At 37.3% G+C, this 16,021-nt stretch overlaps 1 protein-coding gene across 2 annotated transcripts in view; it reads right to left on the bottom strand.

The window, feature by feature from the left end:
• KCNH6 (potassium voltage-gated channel subfamily H member 6) overlaps window positions 1–16,021 on the bottom strand; it is a 117,575-nt gene that overhangs the window by 33,479 nt on the left and 68,075 nt on the right. For both annotated transcript variants that reach the window (XM_026717282.2, XM_087915985.1), the window contains one exon: window positions 5,958–6,166. In XM_026717282.2, the coding sequence (XP_026573067.1) occupies window positions 5,958–6,166 (209 nt within the window). The remainder of the gene's footprint in view (window positions 1–5,957; window positions 6,167–16,021) is intronic.

The following is a 16,021-nucleotide window of genomic DNA, read 5'->3' on the forward strand; positions in this document are numbered from 1 at the left end:
TAAGATGGTAGTACCAACGAATGTACCAATGTACATGTACCCATCATCTAGAACCTGCTTGTAATTGAGACAAATATATCTTCAGAGAATCTTATTAACTATATTTAGTGAAATGATAAAAAGGGATATTAGAGAATTTTTTGCAATGGTTATGTTTAGTTTATCACTTCATTTATCACCCCTCTTAACTTTGTAGGGTGAACATTCTTTGATCTTCTTGCTTACTCTCTTTTGAGGGAGAGAAAGCCACCCGTTTTCCTGATAAAGAAGAAACATACCAAAATTCCAAACTAATATTATTTTGCAAATTGCCATCATTTTTCTCAATTCATCATTATCACCAAATCTGAAGCCTTTCCAAATATTTTATATCAACTCTCATCATTCCCAATCAGCCCAGTCATTGTTGTTAATTTAACATAAGATATATTAGGAAATATGTGGAAAGTAGAGGAAATATATGTAAAATATTCAAGAAGATAAGAATAGTCCACTTCTGTGTTCCATTTGATGCTAATAGAATGCACAATTATATCTCTTGCTCAGGAAGGCAAAAGCAACTCTGAAAGTGAAGTCTTGCTTCTTTTTGACAAGGTTGGGGTAAGCAAAGAGATTTATCAAATTGGAGATAATATGAAAAGATCATTCATTCATTCATTCATGTGCAGAATGTTTGATATATACACACCCTCATACAAAATATAATGAATACTTACCATGTTTTAAACTATAAGCAGTTTTCAGAAAGATTAATTTTGTAAGTGGCAAATAGCCAATACCCACCAACTGTATTCAGGAAATCTACTTATTCTTAATGGATATATAGATCAGGGGTCCTCAAACTTTTTAAATAGGGGGGCAATTCATGGCCCCTCAGACTGTTGTGGGGGCTGGACTGGCTGGGTGTGTGTGGCTAGGTGGTCATGTGACTGGGTGGACGTGGCCAATTTAGTAGTCCATTAAACAATACACACAAATTAAACTTTACTTTGTTTTGCTCCTGGGCGTGTTTTATTTGCTTTTGTTTGCATGTTGCTCTTTTAGTTGACTTTTCTTTTTACTAGATCAGTTTTTAAATTGTTTAGGTCCACTTCAAAAAACTCAGTTTTGCAGCAATTTTTCTCAGCCCCAAGGAGTTTACAATCAACAAGTCTCTTTCTCTCTCTCCCTCTCCCCCCCACTCTTTGAATGTGTGTGTCTCTTGACTCACTCTCTTCCTCTATCTCTCTCTCTCCTTCTCCCTCTTTCTCTTTCTCTGTCCCCTGGGGGGGAGGGAAGGAACCACGGAACTGGTGCTGGGTGGTGGAAATCTGACATCCAGGAGGCTGATGAGTGGCACACATCAAAGACCACCTGGCTGATGGGGAGGCGGAGAATCCTGTGGTCTACCCAAAAGTAACACATCTCTTGTCACTTGAAACTTGAAGACTGGTCTGGCTGGTGGGTGGCTGAGCAGGAGGCGTTCCTCCTCCAATCCAGTCCTCCTGCAGCACTTTGCCGGCAATGCAAAGGCCCCTGGAGGCCACCCACAGGGCCTGTTTTGGGCCTCCCCCACTTCCAGAAGCACTCTGCTGGCCAAAAATGGGGAGGGGGCGGAGGCTTCCTGGGGCATCTGCATGGCCCATTTTGGGCCTCGCCCAACTCCAGAAACACTCTGCTAGCCAAAAAGTTGGCCTTACCTTCCAGTGAAGGTAAGTCCTGCGTTCAGCCAAAGGATGGGAGCCGGTGGATGGGCACAGCAATGTGGGCAGGGCAGCCTCGTGATCCTGCACAAACTGAATTAATGGCTTCGGCGGGCTATATCCAACCCGCGGGCTGTAGTTTGAGGAGCCCTGATATAGATGCAAAACACACCCACAAGAATTGGCAGAGGTAAGATATCAGGACATATCAGGAAAAAAGCTTTGCTTCTATTAGAGATGAGAGGACAACTGCCGTTCCAGAATCTAGTGACGAAACTCATGTTTGTATCTCATTTCCATTAAAAAGAAGAATCTCTGAGGATTTACTCTAAATGGAAAAAACCATGCATAACATCTCATAATATCCCAGTTGGGTAATTTTGAAACCAGGTATCCCAGTTCTGTGTATAGCAAAATCAATAGGATTATCCCGTTTCCAGTGAAAATCACTGTGCTTAGAGTGAAGGAACCTTGTCATTTCCTTCTCCTTTATTGTTGCATAGATGGACCAGTGATTGATAATCTCTAGCCTTTTTGCAACTGTTGCAAGTAAATTGCTTGCAAAGAAGTTTTATGTTTTTCATGGCTTTTGTAAGACACAGGAGAAGAATACAGTTCACCTCAGGGGCACAGCAAATACTGTAAAGGTTGGTCTACATTACTTTTCTGGATTTGTTTTTGTACAAATAGGCTTAAAAACTCCATGTCTGCTCAGTGCATCTTGAGGTCTCAACAAAATCCCTCTAATTCCACACTAAATTGCCAAGTTCAATTGTGATAGTGAACAGGAAATCATGAAAGTTTATTCAAAACTAAACAGCTTAAAAACCTTCCCAAGAGTATTTGACTATTTACACTAAAGCACGTTTTAAGCATCTTCAGTGTAAAAACAGGTCTAACCTGAAATACCATATGTTTCTAAAATTCTCTTTCTCAATATACTGCATTTGGAACAACAATAAAAGGGAATGCAAACTCTCTACATTTGATACTGCCTCTTTTACCCGCCCTCTCTTTTTCTCTTTCTTCCCCCGCCCCCTTTATTTTTAAGTGTAGGATTAGTGAATTTGTGAAATATCTTTATTTTTTCCCATTTATTTTTATTAGTTGATTTATAACATCTCTTGCCTCAAAGCACATTGAAAATGCCTAAACTCTGAAATAAAGGGTGAAGGGAATACAGATCTTTATGATGCTTTTTTTTACTGGGGCAAATATTCGCTGATAAATGTCTTCTGTGAATTTATCTAATCTAAATAATATGATTCAGCAAATGTTTTGAGATAGCAATTTGAAAAAAAAAAGGCACTATAATGCCATACTGTTTAGTAGGCTTGTCAGTGACAATACTGTCATCTGCTTTGTACTTTGCAGAAGGGTGAGGGTATTAATATATGAATACAAAAGAATGATCTGCTTGCAGGCTATTCATCTAGAAGAAGAGAAAGTGATCTACTCTTGGTAGATTCTATCTGGCCAATACTCAGGGTAGTTCAAGGCAAAAGGGGTATGTAGCAATGTTACTGAGACAGTTATAATGCTTTTAAACCACAACTGGCATAACAAATACTACAACAAGGGACAACTATTAGTCTCTGATTTAGTGAGAAAGTAGTAGTATTAAAACAACGGCTACAAAACAAGTGGCTGACTATCTAGCTCTTGTAGGAGGAATCCGGTTTTTTTATGGATGTGCAAGTGCTATCACTGGAGCATGCTAGCTATGGAAAGATGATTCTGTGTAGAAAGATATGGGAGGCGGATGTCAGTCAGAAATGCTCCTGTTAACTTTTGTAGTGGTTTCCCTTTACATTTATTTTGTACTTACTCAGAAATGGCATTATGGCATATTGTGATACTGAAATCAACACCAATGCACAAGAAAATTGATGATGATGAAATGCCATTAAACCTATATTAACCTGCAGTGATCATATCAATATATTTTCTCCATGATTATCTTTCCCCATCCTAGTCCTTTCCCCATCCTAGTCCTTTGGGGCTGCTAAATGTACCCATCATCTTGCTACTGGTTGTCCTCTTCTTTTTGCCTCTACATCTTTGCATAATATCATAATGAATTCAGAGTTAGAGGAAGGGACCAATGACAAGTAGCCAGTGCCACAGCCAGCTCAGAAGTGCTGACAGATGACAAGTAGCCAGATCCAGCACCATCAGATTGATTGCCTGTGAGCAGGAAAAGGGTGTAGGGCAAAACAGCAAACAGCAGATATGTCTACTGTTGCTCACTGAAGATGAAGTCATGGAATTACCACTCAGTCTCAACACAAAAGGTCAAGGAACTGCAGAGAGCAGAGCAAAGGTGATTGCTCACATAGTGGGAATCTTTCCCCCCAATTGGATTATCCTGGGACTGTTTCTAATGAAATGTAGTAGCAAGTCCATATTGATGGCTTATGCCCATTAAATTCTACTTAGAAACATATTATAGAGATATGGAGGATAGGAATATTAGTAGTAATTTTGGAGAATCCTTCAGGCCTCTTTCCTCAGTTTTAATCACAGATATAACATTCACCCTAGATCCAAAGCCCAATATAGGCTAGATCAGAATCAGTCTGTCTTTTGTGAAGCAGTACATCCAATATTTGTTATTACGGTGAAATAATTTATACATTTTTTTATTATGAATTTACCAGAAACCAAAGGCAGAGATTCAACCCAGCTGAAGAAAATTCATTTTTACATAATACATCATTAACATGGGTGCCTTGCATAACAATTGCTACTACTTAGTAAGTCAAGGACTAACTTCAATGTAAGATAGAAGAGTTCAATTGTAATAGCAAAGATGTGACATAGGTGGTTGTGCAACAAAGGACAAATTGTTTTATGAACGAGCTCCATGTTAAGTTGAAGCAAAAGAAAACCAACCAATGTCCACAATACAGCATTGGTCATAAAGCTATAATTTAGATTACCCTTTCTGCAGCAATGGAAGATTATAGAAATTCTCACATAGAGGAATGAATTGTGAAAACATTATAACTAGTAAAAATGGCAAAACTGATCCTGTTTGGTCAAGGAGAAAACATTAAAGTGCTTTTCTGAAAACATTTATGGATTTATTACTAAAAGAAAAAAAAGTGAAACGATGATTTATGGATTTAATTATTGAAAAAGATGAGGATTACAAAGGGGACTGAATAGATCTCTGGAATAGTTAAGAGAGAGGGGAAATGGTAGGTTTGAATTTGTTGAAAAGACAATTGGAAATAATTTAATTCCTTTAGTTATCCCTCTTTTTTGTTTTTCACATTTTTTTCTTTGCATGTTGTCTATCTGTCTATCTATCTATCTATCTATCTATCTATCTATCTATCTATCTATCTATCTATCTATCTATCTATCTATCAACACACACACACACACACACACACATACACACTGTCATGCTCCTGGGGGAGACTGAGGGAGAGGTGGAACAGATGACAGGGAGTGGAAGTATGGCTCTGGAGGTTGTGGAGGAGGCTGGGGAAGGGCAGAGGCCAGCTAGGCAGTCAGAGGAGGATCCAGGGCCATCCCCTTTCCATCCTAGGGCATGCAGGGAGGAGAGGATAAGGGAAAGACATGGTCCACGAGAGAGGAGAAGGAAAGAGGAGAAGGCTTTGATCCTCTTCATGGGCTGCAGCTGTGACAACTGGATAAGAGGACAGACATGCATATGAGCCAGTGCTGGAAGCAAAACATGGAAATATCTCTAGTTTATTGTTCCTCTCTGAGTTTGGCATCCTTCCCAGTGTGTGTTCTGATATCTGTGGACGTCTTCAAGCCCTTATCTTGCCTGGATTGTGTTGTTTTTTACTCTTTATAATTTAAATGGCATTTCCTCCTTCTTGTAGCTGCTTGTGCACAAGTTTTTTTGTCTCCAGTCAAGGATATTTGGAGCTTGAAAGCAAAGTGAAGGAATAAAAGGGGTTTCACCTGTTTTTTGCGACTGTGTTTATTTTGTATCCCACCCTGGGTCATCACCCATACGTAACGCCTAACTACATTATCATCCTTAAGAACTATGCTAAATCATATCCATAACAAAAATCTGATCTGGGATGGGAGTGAGATAATAACAATGTCATGAATACATAAGGGGAAAATGCTTCTGGGGCATACTTGTATTGTATCCAAAGCAATTTAAAATGTACTGCTGTACATCTATGTTTGGATTATTTATGTGTGTATTTTCTTTCAGCTGAATTTGCCTTCCTCCACCCTATTAGTGATTCATCTTCATGCTACCTCTCAGAAGCCACATACCTGAGTGACTTTTTCAGTTACATTCTGGGTGCGTTCTGTTACTTTGTGCGGGGCGATTATCTCAATCTCTGTGGTAGAGCCTGAGCGATGCTTCTCGAGGTTGAATTCCACAAAGTTGAGGGTGAACTGTGGAATCTGGCTGATTGTCCTATATTTCATGAGGTTTGCATCTGATGTGGAATTCTGGTTGAGTTTGGCTTGGGAACTTTCTGGGGGAAAACAAAATATTTTTCTAGTTAGGTTTTTAGCAAATGAAGATGTCTAAACTTAACTATACAGATCAACTGAACATTGTTGGGGGTTTTTTAAACAGAAAAATGGATAGGACAGATGATTTAAAGGCTATAAAATCAAAGTTTTAAACAGATAGATTGGTGGGATTTCCTTTCATTTGGTAAAAGCCTTGCGTGATAAAGAAGTATCTCTTCATTCTGTGGAATTTTTATTCTTTGAAATATGATTAAAAAGCTCTTACAATAAACAATATTGTGCTTACATGTTATTTATATCTCCATTTGTAACCATTTTATTTAATTAATTTGAAGATATGCATGTAATATCAAAGCAAAACGAACTCCTCAAGGTTTCTAAAATAATTGCCCACATGATCATTGATATTAATTTTAAAAATTAATGAAAACAATAATAGCAATTTCTAAAAGTATTAAGTCATAGATACTAAAACCCAATACATATATACAATTCAAAATTATCTTATAAAAGAGTAAGAAAAGAAATAAATTATTTGCATTTTTTCTAACAGAATTATATTCAAAGTATTTATAAAGACAGCATTGTAATCAATCAGTCAATCAAAATTCCAATGAATTCTGAATGAAAAATAATTATGAAAGTAATGGGAAAACATTCTACAGGTAGTGCTTAACTTATAGCCATAACAATGCCTACCTACTACGGTTCCAAGTTGTGATGATTGTTAAACAAGACGGCATGTGATGTTGTTGAGTGGCCATGCAAGTTGTTAACTGAAACATGGGGTGCCTCAGAGGTGGAGGAGACCTTGAGAGGCCCAACTCACATGGCAGCACCTCCCCAACTCACACATGATTTGCTCTGGGTCTCCCAAACTTTCCCTACTGCCTGAAGCAACCTGTGATCTGCTTTCCACTCCTCAGTGTGCCTGCAGGCTTCCCTCCCCATGGTGACTCCATTCTGGAAGCAGGCACCAATTTGGGAACAGCTACAATGAATTGGGGCCACTCAGAAATGCTATTTGGTTCTTGGATAGAACCAGGTGGCCTGCAGAAAGACCGAGGAGTGGAGAGGAATTAAGCTGTGCGGTCTCCACTGTTTAAGAAAGCTGAGAGTGCCGCTGCTGCTTCCAGAAGGAGAACTACTATAAAAGGTAAGTGATAGACTGGTGACAGGGATTAGGGAAGAGGATGTGGGACCCAGCAGAGTAGAAAGAGGGCATAAGTCCTGCAGGGGTCTAGCAGGGTGGGATGGGCGTGAGATAGGTGAGGAGCGGTGCTTGCAATCAGTCATAAGGATGGGCACATCTGTGTTCATATGACTGCAGGAGCACTGCAGTGGTCTTAACTGGGAAATTGGGTTGCAAGTAGCTTTTTGAGGATCCATCAAGTTAATTAAATCACTAAACCTAAGTAGTCGAAGTTTACTTGTACTAGTGACACTTCCCTATTTTATTAGAAAATGCACACATAATTAACTAATAATTTTCTGATGAAACAACTATTTCTGAAGAAACAGTGCCATATTAATATCTCAGCAATACAGTTAGTGTTTCATATATTGATTGCATTCTCAGTGATGGTGCATTTTGGGATAAAGGCCTCTCTATATAAATTCTTTCGAGAATTTAAGCATATATTTCTGTATGGTTTGTTTCTCTTTCCCTGGCTGTGACAAATGAAGCAAATAATTGTATCTGTAATCTAGACATACATTTATTATATTTTATATTTTTATCGCTTGTATTTTTTATGAAAATATGATGTGAATGTGCTATGCAATAAATAATAAATCCCTTTTCAAGAAAACTGAAGAACAGTATGATAGATAGAACAAGCTCTGAAGGTTGCATTACTCACAATATCCCTATTTGTTTGTTTACTTATTCAACATTTTTCATTCAGAATCCACAGAGAAATGTTCATTGCAAATATTAGCTCAGTTGGCCTTAAAAATCACTTAGCTTAATTGTTTTAATGGGAAAATGAGATCTGCAGCTAGTACTATAGTTTTGAAATATTTATAATATTAATATCTGAACATTTTTGCCAAACTACTAAAATAATTCTAAAATTCTTTTTTTCTTCTGAACCCTGTTGAAGTACCACTTTAATTTTATCATCCTACTAGGCTATTACAGGATAAATGGCATTTTCTCATAAATGAAGAAACTGTTCAATGATTGCCCAGGCTTTCCACAGACAAATGGGTATTTTAAATACTGCATTAGTCTTGTTGTGGGCTTGTTGTGATTCATTTCAGCTCTCTCTGGTCAGCTCAGAAAGCAAATAATAAATAATGACCTGATTCTGTGTTCTATTACTCTTTCAGTGTCCTAGAGATTTTAGCATTGTGTTCCAGATTTTTTGCCTCATTTCCCTGGCTGGATCCATTGTTATTTGCTTTGTTCCTTTCATCCTGTATTAATTATCCATTATTTATTACCTTTTTGTTTCTTCTATTTACAGGAAAAACTCCCCATCTCTCTCCTTTCCACTCCAGATGCACTTTTTGAACTATCCCATAACTCCCTTTGCCACTACTGTATGTTATGAAACTTTCCATTTAGGCAAGATGGACAGTTTGTTCTAGGAATCTAATATGCCTAAAACCATTTGAAGGTACTTAAAATAAACTTCAGAATTACTAAAATATGTAACTTAGGAGGAAGAAAGTATTGCTATTCTTGTTGTTTTCTGTAGTTTCTGTTCCCTCTGATTTAAAGGAACCAGAATGCTAAGGTAGATGACTATTCATACTTCTTTTAATAGTCATGTTTGCTGCACACTGGCTGAAAGAAATGACAGTGTCAACTACAGAAACAAGAATTAAGTATCCAATCCATTTTGGCAGTGGTGAGAACAGTCCAAAAGCATTCTAATGGTTATTTTAAAAAAAGACCTATTTGTCTAAAATGGTATGTTAACTTTCTTGTTTCAAAAGCACTAGCTTTGTTGTGACTTCCAGTTAGAAATCAATGTATAAATCTGGGAACAACACTTCATGGGATTGCTTGACCATCTTTTGCCAGCCTGTATACAGAGAAGAGATAACAATTAGCAACAGACCCATGGGACATTGTTATACATGCTTTCTCTCAATCTGCTCCAGATTCCGCTCCTTTCCCTTAATTTTCTCTCAGCCCCAAATTCTGTATTCTCCAATTTCTTCAAAAGGGAGACTGGTGGACACTATCTCCAGGGCAGAACTGGTCCAAGCCCCTAGCAGGAAGTGACTTTTGCAATCCCAAGGAAATCAATTGTTATGCTCAGTCTGAATGGTATGCTGCAGGACAGATGTAATTTCTGCCCAACACTGCATTACTCTCCGTCAATGGTTGGGGATTACATTTGCTTCACAATACTCCATTTTGTGGTGTATTCAAAACATACTTAGTGATTTCTGCAATTGTTCTGTAGGTTAGGTAGAAAGCTAAAGGAGAGGGGGGATTTAAATTAATTATGATTAACATTTCACAATAATTACAAAGGAATTTCAGTACAACTGATCTACTTTAGATTCAGTCCACTTTAGCAATATATTCTAATTATTGTTCAATGCCTTTTGCTACTGAATTTTCCCAACTATTTCCTAAAATGCCACAATAATGTCAAAATGATACGTGGCTATAGTAATGTATTAAGATGGCATGATGAATTTATTATGCATTTTCATAACTCTTGGAGATATGGACTGTTTTTTGATTGTGTATTCTTGGGAGCACATCATCAAAATATACAACCACATTCAATTGGAGTACAATTCTCCAGAAAAAGATGTGCCTAGATGCATTGAACAGTAATAATGATGTATTATTTGTATAAACTTAAATTGTTATTTGCATCAACCTTCTTAAACAAGAAGAATAACTAGCCAAACTATATAATCAGTCATCAATGTAATGTACCAGTAACACTGCTAGATTTGGACTCAAAAAGCTTAAAGCTTCAGATTATTGCTCAGTCATGAAGCTGAGTATGAGAACTTGGTCCACTTACCATAACAGCCTAATATACCTCCCAGAATGGATTGGCTTATTAGAATAAAATAAGAGAGGCATAGATCTTGAATAGCAGTAAATTATCTTGGAGAAAAATGGGAAAGATTTAATAACATCCATGAATGTTCCTTTAAATCTGTTTGTGGCAACCAAATATTGTTATTTTTTTTTAATACTATGGGCTCTTTTTTTAAATGACTGGAATCTGTCTAATTCAATTCATATTTTCCCATCCTACAACCTGAGAGTTTAGTGTACCCCACTGGAACACAGTGTACTCTTTCAGGTAATAAAAATGATTTTTAAATGTTTCAAATCAAATATTTCCCAGTAATAGCAATTGAGGCAATGTTTAATTTGGCATTAGCACTAGCCATTGAAGCACTGTTGTAATAATTCTGAAGATTTATTTTGACTTTGGCACTTTATAGCTTGAACTGATATAAAAAATAGTACATTAGTAATATACTTGCCACAGTATTCTTATTGTTCATAGCAATCTTTTGTTTAGCATCCTTATTGTTTGTACTTACTACAGGAGTAAAAAGGCATTTGACCAAATCATAAAATGCCTTTCTTATTCTCTGTCCTCACTTTTTTTTGAATGATTAATTACATTCTTAGAAAATATCAATAAAAAAAACTATATACTATGAAGCTGAAAATTTCACTCTTTTTTGTTGAATAACAGCTTGGTTCTGGAACTGGTATCTCTATTCATTTGTTTAAAAGCTTTCTAAATGTAAGTCATCCTTGTGATTATGGATGATTAAGCATTAGGAGTCTGTTTACCATTAATGAGATATTTTAAAAGTCTTTCTCAAAATACTGGTTTTAATTCCAGATAGAACTATCCATACTCTCTTATTGGGACTATCTATTTTTTATTCCACATTGGAAGTTATAATTCATAAATTATTTTTTTCTTCAAACCTTGAAAACATTCTAGAAATATTTTTTCTCCTCAAATGTTCTTAAAAAGCTGCCCATATCCCAGGTTTTATTAAGATTGGAAATATTTTATTCTGGCAATCCATTAACATAGACTCTATAGTTCAAGGTACATATTTGTATTATTGATATACATATACAGGAAAGTCAGCTGGGTTATTTTGAGCTAATCTCTCTCTCTCTCTCTCTCCAATGGACCTCCCAGGTTTGTTGTTGTAGGGAAAATAGGAAGAGGAAGGTGTGTTGGTTATATTCGCTGCCTTGAGTTATTTGTAAAAATAATAAAGGCAGAATGCAAATATACTCTTGAGGTAGTACAAACCAGAAAATATTGTCTCTATATATGTGCAGTTCTTAATAAACACTTACCATAACTTTTGCAATATTTGATCAATCTAGGTCATAAAATCTAACACTTTGACAGAAGAAGAATATTTACCTCATCAAATCTGTTATCTAAAGTAACGTTGCAATTGCAAGTTATTTGTCATGACTTTGTAAAATGAAATTCACCTTGCAAAATCTAAAACCTATGGTATGAAAGATGATATCCAGAATATTTTAAGTGAAGACTGTCTTTAGAACAGCAGCCTCACTTGTTGGTGAGTTAAAATGAAACTTCATATTTCCCTTGCTTCTATTATAATTTCAATTGCTTTCTCTTCTAATGCATCGTTATTTTTAAAATTAATTAACTTGTACTTGCAGCATGGATAAGATGGGCAAAATGCCACATGAGCTTTATGGATAACACCCGCAGTTTGTCATAGATTGCAAGGATTATGACTTTAGCTATCATTCTGTCCTGGAATCACAGAAAAATTCTATAATCCTCATAAATCCATCACCGACTCCTATTTCTAACCAGCAGTATGATTTCCATTTGCACATTTATTACATACATTCTTCATTGTCAAGTGAACCTTTGAAGAATCTCACTGCACATCATCATTTATGTTCTTGCTTTGCACAAACTCCTCAGACAGTCTCTCATGGGAGGAAAACTGAAGAACTGTGTTCAAGATTCCTTTGTTCTTTTCTTTTCTTCTCTCCCTCTTTTCCCCTGGTATCATTTCTTAATTTAATAATTAATTTAATTAATTAATTTTTATTAAATAACATGACCATGGCCAAGATGCTGGTTTATTCTATGGAGAAAACAGCTGCTGTTTGTCAGTTTGCAATGGGATGTGAAAAAGATCTTGAGAAATGGGGCAAAGAGTTGCTATCTAAGGAATGATCAGATAAGAGAGGGCGTAGCCTACAGCTGCATAATGGGTGATGGAAGAGGCTTAGAAAGACCATCCCTAACATTCCAGTCTGTAAAAGAAGTAGCAGGAGATTTGTGATTTCAAAGTCTCTTATTTGACTATTCCCTAGGCCAGGGATCCCCAATCCCTGGGCTGCAGCTCACTACTGGGCTATGGCCTGTGTGAATGGCTGGCTGGAGTGTGCAGCTAGACACATGTGCAGCTAGACTTGCGTGAGTGGCAGGCCGATAGACACTCATGCATGTGCATGCTGGCCCATTACTCGTGTAAAGGCTGTATGTGCATGAGCATGCTGGCCTGCCACTCATACAACCCAATTCCACTCCCCCCCGCAAGCCAGGCCACCAAGCAAAACTTGGAGACTGCTGCTTTAGGCAGCATCTCTTCACCTATTTCTCAAGGTCTTTTTCACATACCGTTACAGAAGTTCTATATAGATTTTAATTCTGTACTTTGGAGGGAGAATCATAGCAAAATAGTATTGGGGAGATGTTCATGGATGTGATCTGGTTCATTCCCTGCTCAGCTCTTTCCATGAAACCATATTCTATTAATTGATACATATAAATACAAAAGAATTTGGTTATTGATTATATATAAATCTCCTGTTTTGTCCATTTTCCTCTAATTAAAAGCAATATAGTGTTATTGATATTACTAGTTGTGTGTGATTGCTACTGCTCTGTCATATTAGATTGTACCAGCCATAACATTGCTACTTATGATAATAATCAATGTAAACAAGAACTCTATAATTGTGCTGAGATAACTTGGAGTGTGGGGATTAGTCTGCAGTAGTCACCTCTAACACTCAGCAATTAGAACTGGTGATGGCATGTCCTTGTGACATATGCCCTACAGGAGCAGGCACTGTATCTTCAGTAATCCTGCAAAAGAGGGCATTTCAGCAGATTACCATGAATTACAATAGATGCTTAACTGCCATTCTCTCTTCTACTAAATACTATATGGAAAATGCTAAATACTAAATGGAAAGTCCTGTCCTCTTTTCCTACTGAGAAAAATCACAGTGTCCTCAGTAGATTTTTCCTATTCCAATACTTAAAACTGACACTCCATTTAAGTAGTGGCAAATGGATGTTTCTTAGTTTATATGGCAAGGGAAAAACACCAAGAAATAGACATTAATTATTTCAAGATGCTGAGAAAAACTGGGGAATTTGGGTTTCCCAGGTTTGAAATTGTACTTTGATGCTTGCTATTTAGTCTGGCTTAAACACTGGGTGACTTTCCAGAATAAGAAGTTACTTGATTTGGAGGGCCATGAAATTAATATTTGCTTGGCATGCAAATAATATGCCAAGCAAAATAAATGTTGATTTCAATAATCACTTGTTAGGCATGTCATCCTAAGGGTTTGGAATAGATATAAAATAAGGTTCTCTGCAAAGATACTTCTCTGGGAGTCACTCTAAGAAGTCTTTTTTTAAAAAAAATTATTCTATACAAAATTATATTCTAATATTTCCCCTATCTAATTTTATTTCTACCTCTTTCAGCTTATAATCAAGCTACTTTAATATTTAAAGGGCAATTCTTTCTATCCATCATCTCTTTTTCTCTTTAGTGCTTCAATTCTTATCCATTTTTTATTTCGCCTCCCCCACTCCTCATCTTTATCTCTATCTTCATCTCTATCTTTCTTTTTCAATCTAAATATTTCTCCCAGTAGAATCTTATACTGCCAATTATCCCAGATGTCTGCCCATGTCTCAGTCTCCTTATGAAAGGTATCTTCCTGTCTCTCTAATTGTAGATTTCTCTGTTTTATTTTCTTCAGTCTTTCTTCCTTTATCAGCTGGTTTGTCAGTCCTATTTTTTGCTCCAGCCCTTGATTTATTTGTTGATGTGGCCAATTCATCTGTTCTTTCTCCTCCTTTTGCTTGCATCTTTGTTGAACTTCTGCTGATTTTTCTGATCCATATTTTTCCCTGTTCATATTCAATTTTCTGGCTTAAGTAGTCCATTTCATCTAATCTTTCTGTTGCTTTCACCAGTTCATGGGCAATTTGACCTTTATTTATTGTTTTTTGCAAAATGTTTTCCATTTTCTCATCTATACCATCAATTGAATCCTTACTAATTTGGAACAACAAAGTTATCTCATTAAAAATTTCCACAGCTCTTCCTTCAACTCCAGTCCTAATAGTGATAGAAATGGAATAAACAATAAAGTCTCAATCTTAAAAGGAGTCCAAAATTATAGGAGTAGAGTTTATTCTCCAATCATTAGTAGATGGTGCTCTCCTCTAATGTTTCCATGCTGCCTTTTTTCCAGCAGGTATTAATTTCAATCAAAAACCACTTCTTTCAAAACAAAGTCAATTATTTCGATGAGCCAGTTCTAGCATTTATTCAATGCTCTGATAGTCCCAGATATTTTGCAAATTCGTTAAGTCTGTTCTGTGGTTTTAGTCGTTTATTTTGACTTCCCAGAGCCTCTTTTATACAATGCCTTCCTTATCTCCACCTCTAGTAAATATAGGGCAATAAACAGTTAAAAATCATGGCTGCTAGCTATCAAATATTCCTTTCTTACTCTGTAAATTTTGAGGAGTCTAGGAGTCACCTTTCCTTTCATCAGTAAATGGTGCTCCATTTTCATTCCCAGAGGGTTGCAGGAGGCAGTCCCAACTGAAAATGGAGCTTGCAAGGGCTGTGTGTGGCCCCCTACCGAGCTCCATTTGTGTTGGCAGAGGGTTGCAGTAGGCTGAAAATGGCGCTCAGGAGGCCATTTTCACTGACAGAGCGCTCAGGCTGCCACAGGTGCCCCATTAACACAAGTGATGTCATACTGGCCACGCCTACCCTGGCCATACCCACCCTGGTCCTCTGAGGTCAAATACAATTCTCATGTAGCCCTCAATGAAATCTTTGACACCCCTGCTATAATGTAGTGCTTGAACAATATGAGGATGAAGGGTTTAAAATTTACATTAAATTATAAATGTGATGACCCGGGGCGTGGCACAAAGACAACACAGTCAAATAAGGAAGTAGAGTCCCTTTAATACCTCCAACTTTGCCCCCAATTTCCAGGTTACCTTTGGCTGGAGAAAAAACTCTCCCAAGAACAGGCTTTAAGTGGAGGAAATTCAGTCCGAAAACGAAGTATAAGCTGACAATAACAAATATCTCACAATTTGCTTCCAACAACTTTGCTGTGTGTAGCTTCCCTTTTTAAACACTGTGTTCCCAGATGTAGCTAATGAAGGGAATCAGGGTCCTTTCCTCCCCCATAAGCCATACAACTCACGTTGCTCTCTTCTCCGTTCCTCCCTGCATGCCCTAGGATGAAGAGGGGTTGGCCCTGAGTCATCCTCTGAATTCCCTCTTCCTTGGTCTACCTCTCCCCTGCTCTGCCCAGCCGGTCTGTGCCCTTCCCCAGTTTCTTTCACAGCCAATGGAGCCACACTCCCACTCCCTGTCAGCTGCTCAACTTCCCCATCCGAATCAGATTCCGACATGGGCATGACAATAACTTTAAAGACAATTTTTATAAAATGATGTGCCATTGAACATTTTGTGAGTTAATTTTCTCTTAGTTTGACTCTTCTGCTGAAACCTGTCTGAAGCACAACTGATATTCACATAATATATGTAATTAT

This window comes from Pseudonaja textilis, chromosome Z, assembly GCF_049901715.1.
Source record: "Pseudonaja textilis isolate UNSWEBS1 chromosome Z, rPseTex1.2, whole genome shotgun sequence".
Taxonomy (NCBI): Eukaryota; Metazoa; Chordata; class Lepidosauria; order Squamata; family Elapidae; genus Pseudonaja; species Pseudonaja textilis.